Source organism: Anguilla rostrata, chromosome 2 (genome assembly GCF_018555375.3).
Source record: "Anguilla rostrata isolate EN2019 chromosome 2, ASM1855537v3, whole genome shotgun sequence".
Classification (NCBI taxonomy): Eukaryota; Metazoa; Chordata; class Actinopteri; order Anguilliformes; family Anguillidae; genus Anguilla; species Anguilla rostrata.
In genome coordinates this window covers 65,579,076-65,593,848 of record NC_057934.1, presented here as the reverse complement: position 1 = coordinate 65,593,848, position 14,773 = coordinate 65,579,076, and the positions used below count along the sequence as shown (strand labels likewise).

Below are 14,773 nucleotides of genomic sequence, written 5' to 3'. Positions count from 1 at the left end.
CACGGTGGCTTTTTGCATTGTTGTTTCCGGTACTTGCTTCCTCCCTGTGTCACTCCTCTCCCCCCTTTATGCCATCTACAATATGCAAATCCCCTTCCAATGCATCGCTTTGACCTATTTAACTGCAGTTTGCGGCGACATCGTCTCTGACAACGGCGGTTCGGATTCATCTCGACATTTCCATTCGATAAATACTGCATGTGTGGGCGGGCGCGCGCGGCTGCGTTGTCCAGTTCAGTTCAGTTCAGTTCAGTTCGGCTCGGTCAAGGCGAGCCTCCGGGTTCCTCGGGGATGAGTCACGCTCGGATGATCGGCCTTAACGAACGGGCACCGCCGATCGACGCGTACGGGCCTGACAAAGCCCGTCGATTGGGCGCGCCGAGCGAAAACGGTTCGCCGCCCCGGCCGTGCCTCAGGTCAGGCTGTCAGTGCCGGAAAAGACTAGCGCACGTCACGCTCGCTGACTCTGTTCTGGAGTAAGCACAAGCCGCTGGGTCAATAAGGCGGAGACGCCTGATACTGGGACGCCTGACGCGGAGCTCCAGAGCCTGCGGGGACAGCTGGTGTCTGTTACCATGACATCGGTGTCTTTTTGTGGCTCACGGCCGGGTGTCTGTCAAGCTCGGCGGTCCTGATGGGACTCAGACGCCTTCCTTACCGGCCGCCTGCTTTTTCACCGGTTTAACCCTTTAAGCTGTGAGATCAACAAATACTGTTTGTGATTAGAATGCTCTCCCTGTAACTGAACATTCTACTACCGCTGATGTAACAATCACGACTGGTAATTTAAAGCAACAGGGTTCTGGAACACTGACTCGGAATTTTGAAAACACATTTTTAAAAAAACCTCCTCTAAAGGAGAGTTAAAGGAAATAAGGCTGAATTTCATTACAGCCAGTGGTGCTTTCTGCACTGTCGACATTTTCTGCACCAAGCCAAACACCCCTTGCCTTGAAATTGTTTCAGATGCGTTATTTATGGATTCTATGGACTTTAATCATCGCTACTGCCATGGAACTGTTGGGGGAGAACTTTATTTTGGGAGTTATGTTAGGACAGAGCTCATGTGCTTAAATGAAGGGGCCAAGGCAGCTGTTGCAGAGAGGGATGTTTTTTACTCCAACAATTACCCTCTGTTCCCAAGCTGAGGATCGGTTCCATTTCAGCCCGGTTAAACTCAGGAAATGAATTCAATTCACAAATTTAATAATCCTCATAGAGCCTAATAGGCATTTTTCAATTCACAAATGGATTTCAATTAATTTCCTGAATGGACTGAATTGAAATTGAACTGACTCCATCCCGGCTGTGTTCTAATGTTAAACATATATTGATTGTTCTTTGAGGCTCAACAGTTAATGGGGTGGTACAGAGACCAGGGCCAGAAGCTTTTTTTTTCTTCATCTTCAAAAAATCTCAGCTCAGTGAAATTCCTGCGATGTTGGTTTCCCCTGGTGCTGTTGACAAGACCCGAAACTCTCTTCACAGGCGCCTGTCATTTTGAAATATCTCTTCAGCATAAAAAAGGCCACCTGCATCAGTACTGTCCTCCTCTGAATCTCTACCTCTTGAACTCTGTTGCTCTCTTTCTATTTCTGTCTCTGGTATTTCTTCCTCTTTTGTAATGATATAAAGCATGATGCCGCTCTCCCACATATCACTGAATGCAAGGGATTCGCAAACAAACACTAAATATGACGACTTCGTTTCATATTATGTTGATTTTTCCCATTACTTTCGCTTCCAAAAAATGGGGGAATATGCACAAAAGGGCTGTAATTCCTGCATGTAAACACCCGACATGGATGTAAAAACCCTCAAAGTCATTCTGACAGTCTGCACTTTAACCTCGTATTCATTGTTCTATTTCAAATCCAGCTTGCAGCAGTATAGAACCAGAACGACAAAAATTGCGTCACTGTCTCAATACTTTTGCATATAATATCTGTGCATGTGTCACAACTAATGTATTCAAACATCTTCTTTCTCTCTTATGCAACTGCAACAGTTGTTTTATTAGATATTACAGCTTAGTATATTTTATTTTCATTCATGTCTTATTTTCCACCACATTGTCCCTCACGGGATGGGCTGCTTAGTGTCTATCACTTTTGGTCTTTTTAAAATAGTTTTTTTTTTGTGTGTAGCTTGTGCCTTCGTCTCGTCCCAGTGCTGGGATTTTTTTCACTGAGCCCCTTAAACATTCATAGCAGGCACAATGGCTGCGATTCCGGTAGCTTCTGTCAGCTTTAATCCCACGGTAGCTGCACTGCAGGTGTTTTTTTCAGTGCGGTGACGCTTCGGATGATCAGTACTGACTGACGCGCTCCATTGTGGCTCCCGAGGCCTGCCTGTGGGGCTGTATTGGAGGTCAGGGGAATGGAGCCACGGTTCTGGCCCACTTTGAGGGGGTGCTTGGGGGGTACGGTGGTGGGGTGAGATGGGGTGGGGTGGGGTGGGGTGGGGTGGGGGGGGGCTGGGGAAATGAGATACTTTGGACGGGCAAACAAATGTTTGCCTGCAGTATTCCTTCAAGAAGTACAATTTCAACGTAGCCTTGTTCTTTGATCTTGTCATGTATGCACTGGCTACATGAATCTGGACCTGAGCTAAAAATGTTCCCAGTGACGCGTACTGATTTTAGCAGGACCACCTAAAAACACAATAAGAGGACGCGACGCCACCATTGTTTACCTCTACAAACCCGGCGCCTCGATGGCGAAGCCACAGATGGATGCATCATGCAGCAATGCCGCTCAGAAACAAGCCTGCAATCATCCGTATTATGATTTACGCTGCATGTTTTTAGACAAGGCGTTTTGAGGCATACCTTATCAGCAAGATCAATTACGTAGGCCTACATTTTTAATGAAAAACAGAACATTTTTAATAATTGCAAAATGTTTCGAGAAATTATTTCTCAGCCAAAAAATATGTAAATAAAATGTACATTTCCGACAACATTGCTAAGGAACAAGAATGGTTGCATAATAACCTGCGTGTAAAAACATCACTTTTGGTCAAAGTAACTCAAAATTTGCTTCCTAAATAATTTGAAATAATTTGCCTTTACCTGCCTTTGTCAGATCCTCTTGCGCTGTCGAATGAAAAAAGAAAGGAAATACATTTGCAATCTAGCGGTGACAATTACCTAGCTAGCCGGCTAGTAATGTTGACAAATATAAAGTGACAGCAGATCCTGGTTTGTCCCCAAATTTTGTATTGCCCAACTTAACCAATCAGAAATTAGGTCACCTTGTTAAATTATTTTATTTGTCATTTTTAACAGAGTGTTTTTATGACTGCCTGAGCAGAGAAAAATTGCGAAAAAAACTTGAAAAATGTGTAGTATTTTTTCTAGGGGCGGATCAAAATAATTGATTTTTCAAAGTCAATGGTCAAAGTTTGTGGGGGAGGGGGAGTACAGAGTAACCCCCCCCCCCCCAAATCTTCCCTGAGTGAACGTGTGGCTGAGAAACACAGGCTCTTTCTTCAGTCATGACCCCCCCCCCCCACCTCTCCCCTCCCCTCCCCAGGACCCCATGGACCCCTGTGGGTCACATGTCAAGCTGAAGACCTCATTGATGTATAGTGCGTGTTATTTGTTTCTGTTCTGGAGGTATTTGTGTGGCTGTGTCTTATGAATGAATTTGTGCATGACTCCACATGTGACTTATTCATGGCAAATCGCATAGTTTTGTCTTTTTTAGCTGTTTTATCGTGTGTGTGTGTGTGTCCGTGTGTACGCCCATGCACGTGCATGTGCGTTTTCTTGTGTGCATTTATATCTTTGCGAAGTGAAGAGAGAGCTCTCAACACTGTAGCGTCATCAACTTTGCACACTGTAGACGTGTGATTTAAAGGCTTCTGGGTAAAATCTGCGTGACACGCTTTGCTGTGTGAGCTACAACTAGGCCTCCATGTGAATAATTTATTTCTTTGGCTCTCTATCCCCGATGTACTGTAAGAGCATCCATAATTCAGGCTTATCAACGCGAGTAGCCATTAGCGCGGGGGTGAAATGAGTGGAGGGCTCCAGCTACCCATAACAGGCTGTGTAATAACTTTTTTAATGTGATGCTCCTGTAGTCCTTTATGTGGCCCGTTGGTGTGGACCTCGGAATTATCAGAGCACTTAATCCAATGGAATGATAGGACGAAGCGCTAAAATGGTTAGGAGGAAATTAAGTCGAACATGTGAGACCAATCATTTCAAAGGCAATGGGAAGAAACAAGCCTATTTGTGCTAGTTGTATGCAATGATTGGGGTGTAGTATAGTTGACTCATATCCACAGCTACATAGCTTAAAGTCAGATTTTTTATGAATAAAACCACAAAAATAGTTTATTGCTAAACATCAACCAAAAACTAAAAATTTTCTCTGTGAATTATTATGCGTTAACTGTGAATAAAATCAATAATATGAATCCATTTCATTGTATCGCACTTCATTTTTTATCCCTTATTGCGTAACAGGACAGAAAAAAAGAATGATTAGGTGTAACAACATCTCAGAATGAATCAGTAAACGTCCAGACAAAACAATAGAATAGAATAAAATACCACAAACAAAAACAGTTGAAGAAAAAATGCCAGCAACGATTAAACAACTGAATGCACTTGCTGCTCGTAACGCAGAGACACAGGAACAAATTCGCTTCAAAGAAAGACGTCCTCCGCTACGATAAAATGGAGCAGTGACTAATTGTATAGGAGCTGAAAGGAATTAGTTTGAAGCCTTATTTCATATGCAGAGAAAATCTCTAATTCCCTGGGATGTTGAGTCATTATATTGTTTGGGGGCCTTGTAACTGACAGCCGTGCTGCCTGCTCTTGCTTTTTAGAAATGAGCATGGAGTCACCCAGCATGTGCTGGGGTTACATGGGAAACTGAGTCTTTAGGACCATGGATTAGGAAGCGGGGTATTCAACCTGTGCTAGTACTGTGCCAGTAAAGGCACAGTTTAAAGGAACTGCTTTAAAGGCACAGTTTAAAGGAACTGCTTTAAAAGGCACAGTTTAAAGGAACTGCTTTAAAAGGCACAGTTTAAAGGAACTGCTTTAAAAGGCACAGTTTAAAGGAACTGCTTTAAAAGGCACAGTTTAAAGGAACTGCTTTAAAGGCACAGTTTAAAGGAACTGCTTTAAAAGGCACAGTTTAAAGGAACTGCTTTAAAGGCACAGTTTAAAGGAACCGCTTTCAAAGGCACAGTTTAAAGGAACTGCTTTAAAGGCACAGTTTAAAGGAACTGCTTTAAAGGCACAGTTTAAAGGAACTGCTTTAAAGGCACAGTTTAAAGGAACTGCTTTAAAAGGCACAGTTTAAAGGAACTGCTTTAAAGGCACAGTTTAAAGGAACTGCTTTAAAGGCACAGTTTAAAGGAACCGCTTTCAAAGGCACAGTTTAAAGGAACTGCTTTAAAAGGCACAGTTTAAAGGAACTGCTTTAAAGGCACAGTTTAAAAGAACTGCTTTAAAGGCACAGTTTAAAAGAACTGCTTTAAAGGCACAGTTTAAAAGAACTGCTTTAAAGGCACAGTTTAAAAGAACTGCTTTAAAGGCACAGTTTAAAAGAACTGCTTTAAAGGCACAGTTTAAAGGAACTGCTTTAAAAGGCACAGTTTAAAGGAACTGCTTTAAAGGCACAGTTTAAAGGAACAGCTTTAAAAGGCACAGTTTAAAGGAACTGCTTTAAAAGGGATGGCTCAAAGGAACTGTTTTGAAAGGGACGGTATAAAGGAACTGTTTTAAAGACGCCATTTAAAAGCCACAGCAATACCTCACATGGAATTTGCAACTGCAGCCTCTGGAGTGGCGAGTCTGGTTACTCCGCTTCTCTGCAACCAGGCGTTTTTGTAAGGGGGCCTATCACTGCTCAGCCTCTGCTCACACAGTGGCAGGACTGGGGGATGGGAGGGTGGGGGGAGGGGGGCGCGTTGGGGGCCCCGTGGGGGCCTGGTAAAGGGCAGTCGCCCCGCTGAGAGGGGTCGCGTTCTGAGGCAGTCGCGTGGAGGAAGACTCGAGAGCCATCTCCTGTCCGTCACTCCTCCTTTTTACGTCAGCCTCCTCCCCCGACGCCCCCTGCAGCTCCTGCTCGTCTCCCCCACGCGCTGGGCCCGGCGGTCAGACGCGGCCGAGGCAGTGTGAGGCTGCCGCGCACCCGCCGTACGGTCCTCCCGGGCGTGGCGGCGGTGCGGTGGCGCGGTGGCACGGTGGCGGAGCTACGGGAGAGAGCCGTCGTTTCTTTTTAACGGCGGTTCTCGGGGCGGCCCCGCGGGAGGAGGAGGAGGAGGAGGAGGAGGAGGAGGAGGAGCGCCTCTCGTCGTGTCCTCAGACAGCTGGGCGTTTAGCGCAGCGTAAATATTTGTCTGCCGGTGTTAGCGCTGAGCGGAGCGACGTCAGCACCCGTGACGGTGGAGAAGCGCTGGCAGTCCCCCCCGCTCTGCATCTTAACCGCACCGGCTGTGTGCTCAGTCCCCCTCTGCTGCTGCTGCACGTAGCCCATCGTGACTAATACGCATCGAAGCTTCAGTCATCCTGCCAGATTATACTCAGGCCCGAAGGCTCCGTTAAACCTTTTTATTTTTAATGTTTTTGCTCATTTCTATTAATAAAAGCATGGCACCGGCCTGCGTTGGACTCCGTTGTGTTGGTGCTCGTGTTGTGGACCTCCGCCATGCATATCTGCGTATTTCGTGGCCACGTGACCCGCGTTCGTTCCCGGTCGATGACGCTTCAGGGACCCGGCGATCGTAAAAGGCGCGGCCGTCGCCAACGACAGGTTTTCGGGGGCGGAGTCTTGGCGAGCGTCGCCCTCGTTGGGATCCCGCAGTTGGAATCGGAAGCGCTGGAAGCGTGACTGGACGTCCAACAGGAGGATTATCCGGAATCGTTTCCCAGTCCTCACTGTGGGCTAGCAGAACACGCGGAATGACAGAAGAGGACGCATTAGCTCTGTGCGGTTTGAGTGCGGTTTGAGTGTGGTGATTGTTATATGCTGTCTGTGTGGGCACATTCAAATGAGTGAATGACATTACGTTACATTACATGACATTTATTTAGCAGACGCTTTTATCCAAAGCGACGTACAAAACTGCATATCATGATCATTGGAACAACTACAAAACACGTGTCCGATAAGGTACAATACTCATTTTGTACAGTTATTCATAGCCAAGAACACAGTCCAGTTCACACAGTGAACATCATTCTGACCTAACCGATGCTAAGTCAAACTAGTGGGCAGTTACAAGCTACAACATTAGGGCCATAATACAAAGTACAATAAGTGCTGGAATGGAGGTACATGTAACATGAGTGGCAATAAAAGGGGAATTTAAGTGAAATGATCCGCAGAGTGGTGGCAGTTGGTCCAGGTATAGTCTGAAGAGATGCGTCTTCAGACCACGGTGGAAGACGGGTAGTGAGGGAATGGTTCAGAATTAGGGGTTGATGGATGATGTGTGGTGTTGGGCATGTCTATGTGGGAGTGTACATCCTGTGCATAGTGTGAATGAAGTTCACACCAGCATGAGATGTACCATATTATCCCACTGTGCCTCCATGCACATACGTAGACTGTGAGAAATACTCACTGATTACACCCAGGCTGGTTGAACTGAACACCAGATGCTCCATTTTCGAAGATGTTCACAATGATGCTGGTGTGGAGAGAAGGAGCCTCCTTGGTCTGATGCTTTGGTATTCGTGTTCATTGTTCTCATTGGGGTGTATATTCTCTGCCGCTGTTTTTGTGTTTGATTATGTGGACGTAATTATATATTTTATAGTTATGTTGTAATTGAAGCACATTGTTGTTTTGTTTTTGGAATGAGTGCGTGCAATGGCCCATCCTGATGTTCCATTATAATGTGCAAGGAATAATGATTTATTAACCTGTAAGCATAATTAAAAAAAATTTTTACAACTGAAATCTTTTGTTTGTTGAAATTGCTACGTCGCTAACGTTCAGCCTCGGGCACATCAGCGGGGGAAATATGGCAGGTGTCTCGTGTCTCCCCTAGATTCTGGCGGGCGAGCTGTCGTGCTTCTTCATGAAGGCGGAGGGGGCTCAGGAGAAGACCATCGTGACGGCAGACTGCTGCTACTTCAACCCCCTGCTGCGCCGAATCGTTCGTTTCCTCGGTAACTACAGCCGCCTCGCTTCCGCTGTGGTCTGACACCCCTCAGTCTCACACACTGACTGACACACTAACACACCCCTCAGTCTGACACACTGACTGACACACTAACACACCCCTCAGTCTCACACACTGACTGACACACTAACACACCCCTCAGTATCACACACTGACTGACACACTAACACACTCCTCAGTCTCACACACTGACTGACACACTAACACACCTCTCAGTCTCACACACTGACTGACACACTAACACACCTCTCAGTATCACACACTGACTGACACACTAACACACCTCTCAGTCTGACACACTGACTGACACACTAACACACCCCTCAGTCTCACACACTGACTGACACACTAACACACCCCTCAGTCTCACACACTGACTGACACACTAACACACCCCTCAGTCTCACACACTGACTGACACACTAACACACCCCTCAGTCTGACACACTGACTGACACACTAACACACCCCTCAGTCTCACACACTGACTGACACACTAACACACCCCTCAGTCTCACACACTGACTGACACACTAACACCCTCAGTCTGACCACTGTGACACTCACCCAGTCGACACTGACTGACACACTAACACACCCCAGTCTCACACACAGACTGACACACTAACACACCCTCAGTCTCACACACTGACTGACACACTAACACACGCCTCAGTCTGACACACTGACTGACACACTAACACACCCCTCAGTCTCACACACTGACTGACACACTAACACACCCTCAGTCTCACACACTGACTGACACACTAACACACCCTCAGTATCACACACTGACTGACACACTAACACACCTCTCAGTATCACACACTGACTGACACACTAACACACCCCTCAGTATCACACACTGACTGACACACTAACACACCCCTCAGTCTCACACACTGACTGACACACTAACACACCCCTCAGTCGGACACACTGACTGACACACTAACACACTCCTCAGTCTGACACACTGACTGACACACTAACACACCCCTCAGTCTCACACACTGACTGACACACTAACACACCCCTCAGTCTGACACACTGACTGACACACTAACACATCGCTGTCTGATACACCTCACTCTGGCACACCTGCCTTACACACCTGTCAGGTACACTTCAGGTTGAAACATCTGTTGGATATTCTTCAGTCTGACACCCCCATGCTGACACACTACAGTACTCCAGTGTGTCACACTTCAGTATGACACACCCCAGTCCGACAGATCTCCATTTTCCTCGATTCAAGCTCAGGTGGCAGAGTAAAGTGGATTTAAATGCCAAATGGCGCATTGCAAATGGAGCACAGGAACTAATATCTCCATTTAATTTCAGTGATGATGATGTGTCAAACAATTACTAATGTTTTATGATTTTCTCTTCCCTCAACTCCCGTTTTCTTACTTATCTTCACACACTTCCTTCCCCCCCCTCTCAAAACTTTCATTTTCTCATTTCTCACTATCTCTTCCTCTCAACGCTCGCCTTTCGAACGACACTCTCAAACCTGCTTCACTCCATGTCACGCCCCTCCCTCTCCTCACTCTCTCTCTTTCTCCACCCATCTCTCTCCCGCTATCAGGAGTCTATTCTTTTGGCCTCTTCACCACTACGATATTTGCTAACGCAGGGCAGGTGGTGACAGGAAACCAGACGCCTCACTTCCTGTCCGCCTGTCGGCCCAACTACACGGCGCTGGGCTGCCACACCGGCGTCCGTTACATCACCGAGCGCCGAGCCTGCACGGGGAACCCCTTCGTTGTGGCGTCCGCCCGAAAGTCCTTCCCCTCCAAAGACGCGGCCCTCAGCGTCTACTCCGCCGTGTACACCGTGGTATGAGCGAGAGGAGGGAGGGATGCAGGGAGGGGAGAGGAGGGGAGGGGAGGGAGGAATAACACTTCCATTTTATAGATCTGTTTGACTGATGACATCAGTGACATTGCATACATGTCTATGTCCTACTTGTAGAAAAGTGCTTGGTGTGTAAGGAAAGTGCTGTATAAATGATATATGATAAATGAATAATAATAATAATAATAATAATATTTTCAGTTTATTATTATTATTATTATTATTATTTGATTGTTGCTGGCATGGTGAGGCCCTAATAATAATAATAATAATAATTTCAGTTTTATTATTATTATTATTATTATTATTATTATTATTATTATTATTATTATTATTATTTGATGGTTGCTGAAAAAGCCTAGAAGTTTCTAAACATCCTGAAAGAACGTGTGTATGCCCTGTGCGCCACGCGGAGAGCGCAGTGATGATAAAAAGCCCGAACGGGGCAGCAGGATCCCGGGCGAGTGACGTGCGCTCTTCCCCTCAGATGTACGTGACCATCGTGTTCCGCACGAAGGGCACGCGGCTGACCAAGCCCACGCTGTGCCTGACGCTGCTGTCGCTGGCCGTGCTGGTGGGCGTGGTCCGCGTGGCCGAGTACCGCAACCACTGGTCCGACGTGCTCGCCGGCTTCCTGACCGGCGGCGCCATCGCCGCCTTTCTGGTGAGGGGGGCGGGGCGTTGTGCATTAAGGGGAGGGGGGGGGAGGAGCTTGAGACTGAGGTCAAGGTTCATGTTTGGGAGTGAGTGCCTTTGGGGACATGGGCAAAACACGCACTAAAATGTTTTTTTTTGTTACAAAATGCCAGATTCCCCCCAAAAACAAAAACCCATCTATACACTTTAATGAAAATGTTGGAGGCATATTTTCCTATGCATGTGTCATGTGAGGTATAAATCATATAAAGTAGAGGTTAACAAACTGCATTATATATGAAATACTTTGACACAAAAACATATTTCAGATTGTATTTGTAACGTGTATTTGATATGCTGCCCAAACCTGTGCCAACATTGTAAGATAAGTAACTGTGACCACACAACGTGTTTGTTTTCCTCTGAGGGAAGTAAATAGCTGCCTGCTTTATGAATGGTAATATCTCTCTCTCTCTCTCTCTCTCTCTCTCTCTCTCTCTCTCCCCTTCCTCTGCTCCACTCTTCCTCCCTCTTCCCTTTGTACCCGCAGGTGACGTGTGTGATTAACAACTTCCAGCAGACCCGGCTCCTCCCCCCGCCGGCCCCGCCCCTGCGCCCGGAGCCCGTCCTGAGCATGCCCATGATGCCGCTGCCCTGTGTGGAGAGTCCACTCGAAAAGTTAAGTGGCCCTCAGGTAAGGGGCGGGGCGGGGCGGGGCGGGGGGTTGGGAGTGGCAGACAGCAGGACAAAGGGGGGAGTCGCATGCCCTGTCCCTTCTCTCCCCCCAAAATGTGCCCTCACGCGCACGTCCTCCCAGGCATACCCGCACCCGCCACCACCCCCCCCCACCCACCCACACCTATAAGCCACACACTTAAACCCCACATTTCCCCTGCCCTCCACACAGCCCACCCTGCTCCCCACACACTGCCTGTGACCCCAGGAATCTGTGTCTGTGCACAGGTGTGTTTAAGTTATCAGGATCTGATGGTCAATAGCACAGAGACACACTGAGGTAAAGATTAAAAGCAGCGCTGATGAGCTCTAACACCGAAGCACCAGTGTCACTGAATGCTACGTATGCTAAGGGCTAGTGCACACATGCTGTACTGAGCTGTACATGAAATTTCTACTGAGACCTTTAGCCTTCATAATCAGCAGTACTTATATAGAAAAAGAGTGTTTTAAAGTATGATTACAATGCCCAGGCCTTGAAATATGTCCAGTAATGATACGGACCAGTGAAGGTGCATGGTAATGTTCCACTGCATTCCTTCTTAATAATGTTAGTGGCTCCCTCCAGCAATCAACACCTGGGAGATAATTTAGCTCCTTCATTTGAGCGATCATTTTAACTCAACCTAATTTGCCGCTTCATTAGATGGATTTGTGTACCAATCAAATTTCAGGAATGCTCTTTGACCTTTGAACTCTGGAGAACTGATTAGCCAACTAGCACTTATTGTTTTCTGTGTGCTGCTCTCCCTCACTCTCCTGATTATCTCTTCTTTCATCTCTCCACGCACTCTCTTCCTCTTCACTCATTCCAAACTCCCCTTGGCTATACCTATAAACCTCTCCTTTAATCCTGTCGTCCCCATATTTCATATCGTTCTTTTTGTTCACGCTCCAATATCTGTTGATCTCACCTTCTGTAACTCTCCCCCTTTTCTCTACCCTTTTATCCACCTCCTTTATTTTTGCTCCTCCTCCCTCTCTACTCCTCCTCTCCAACCTCCCTCTCCCTCTCTTTTCTCCTCTGCAGACTCCGGGATCTTCGTTCACAGAGATCACATGACCATCAGCCTTACCTGTTCCCCGCCACCCCCGATGTCCTAATACCGTCTCGCTCCATCTCCAGCGAAGTTTAGACCTGCCTCCGGACCACCCCCACCCGTGTGCCATCCACCCAACCGGGCGACCCCCCCTCATTCGCTCCTACTCCACCCAGGTCTAGACTTAGCCCCTCCCCCCTTACTGTACAATCGCACCGTACCACTTGAATCGCACACACTGTACATGCCCCCCACAGGCAAGCCCTCCTCTCAGGACTGAGGTGAGCTGCCATAATGTACAGGGTTCTTTTTTTTACTGCTTTTATTTTTCCCCCTCTCAGTTTTTTTTTTAGAAGTCCTGACGTTAAAAAAAAAACCGTGGCAGCAATCCATTCATTCTTGTCTATTTAAGCACCTTTTCAAGGACAATCTGAAATCTTGTCTGAAAATTTCTGAAAAGGAAAAAGGCAAACACATCAGCCCCATAAATCCAGCTCAACGGGCCAGGTTTTCCTTGTTGTTTCAGTATTCTCCGCCTTCTACAGGGACACACACCGGGGCAGAGGCAGTCTGCCAGACTGCGATTCACATTCCAGACTGGCTCTCCATTGTCTCTCCTCAAAATTCTCCTGGTAGAACTGACTCACCGCCCAGCCCACTCCCAGTCCTGGCTTTTGTGTGGTGTGGTATTCAGTAGCGGTCCCTAAGGCGACGTGTACTTTCTCAAATAAGTGTTTACTCTACCACCCAGAAGAAACGGGAGCCCTCAAAAAAAATCTAACCAACCGAAGCTCCCGTTACAGGCTACAGGAAGTGACATCGCTCCCTGTAACCGACAGAGGTAGTCCGCGAGCCCAGTCAGCCCTATCACACGGGGCCAGTCCCTCCTGCTCCCGCCCCCTTTCCCTTCGGTCCACACGTACCAACGTACACCACCCTCTCCGCCTTGGCGCGTCCACAAGGAATGAACCTGCGGGCGAAAATCGGTCTGAAGATCGGTCAGACTCACACCAGCTCTCCAAAGCCTCAGCCCGCGACGGGCCTCAGCTCACAAACGTCTCGCTCCTTCGTGAGAATCAGAGCAGGCGGGAGGCGCAGCCAGAGTCCCCCGCTGCCGTACAGAGGAGCAGGGAGGAGCAGGGAGGAGCAGGGAGGACCTCAGGGCCGTGGGTGCGGAGGGAGGCCCGGGCCCCTGTCGCCTGCACACTTGGGCGCCCTCTGCACGTCCGGAACGCCGTCTGACTCCGAGGCTAGAATGCTGAACTCATTCAGTCTGCCGGTCCAGCAGGCTTTTACATCGCACAGCTCTCTCAACTAATCTGCTTATTTACATTTTTAAAGCGGATTAGTTGTCGCTGGGGTCGGCCGATGAGCTGCGGGCGTGTCAGAGCGTAACGGAACAATGGAAATATCCGCAGCTAGGCTACGTTCTCGTGTGCTAAACGGTGGGCACTTAGGCCGGGCGACAATGCCGCCCCTGGCCGAGGCCTCTGTGTGGCAAGGTTTTGGTTAAGTTGCGTTCTCGCGTAGGCCGGTGCCGACTCACCTGCGTGAGTTCTAGAAAACTCTTTCTGCTTAGTTCCACTCAAAGAAACGCAGACCAAATCAGCAGATTCCCAAGACTCATCTGGCAGTCACTCAGAGACTTGTACAAATCAATCTTTTCACATTGCTCAGGAACAAAAATAAATGAATATGAAAGGGAATTCAACTGCTGACACTCATTACTCCATTTCTTTGACTGTTGGAGGCAGGTGAAGAACATAAGAACCTTTGATTTAGAAAGGTAAAGGAGTCACAGTGTAGACTAAATTTTTGATTTTCATAGAGGAACTTCTATGATTTACATGTGTTGTGAGCAGGAACTGTCATGGTGGTTGTGGGTGTATGACCGACTGTGCAGTTCACAGAGTAGTCTTACGTTGGGAACTAAAGGATATGGGAGTAGAAGGCACTGGAATCGAATATATCAAATATATCCAGGATGCTTGGACTCAGTTATTTCCTGGTAAAAGTGACTACCCGTAATGTCTATTCTCGTCTACTTCTGCCCTGCTGAAAGCATGGTCGTGACATATCTGTTTATTTCTGCGCTCATTCGTTAGCAGATGATTTGTATATTTATTTGACTGTGTGTATGTGAGGCGTGCTGCACCCCGTCCCAATCAGGCACGACAGTTTTGCTGGTGTTAATTTGCACAGTCCCGCTCACTCACTTAACCTCTCCTCTCCAAAACTTTTACCCCCCGCTCATTTTACCATGCTGTACCTCGATTGCTGTCACCCCTCCAAATTCTCCCTCTTTCTTCCCCCCTGCTCCTTCTCACCTCTGTCTCCTT

At 47.5% G+C, this 14,773-nt stretch overlaps 1 protein-coding gene across 3 annotated transcripts in view; it reads left to right on the top strand.

Annotated features, from left to right (window-relative positions):
* Positions 1-14,189, top strand: part of LOC135248944 (phospholipid phosphatase-related protein type 5-like) — a 44,925-nt gene extending 30,736 nt beyond the window's left edge. For 2 of the 3 annotated variants that reach the window (XM_064324037.1, XM_064324038.1), the window contains 5 exons: positions 8,026-8,146; positions 9,755-10,005; positions 10,511-10,687; positions 11,210-11,337; positions 12,425-14,189. In XM_064324037.1, coding sequence (XP_064180107.1) covers positions 8,026-8,146; positions 9,755-10,005; positions 10,511-10,687; positions 11,210-11,337; positions 12,425-12,530 — 783 coding nt within the window. In that variant the 3' untranslated portion in view covers positions 12,531-14,189. Of the gene's footprint in view, positions 1-8,025; positions 8,147-9,754; positions 10,006-10,510; positions 10,688-11,209; positions 11,354-12,424 lie in introns of all 3 variants that reach the window. The other variant, XM_064324039.1, reaches the window with a different exon arrangement.
* The last annotated feature ends 584 nt before the right edge of the window (positions 14,190-14,773 follow it).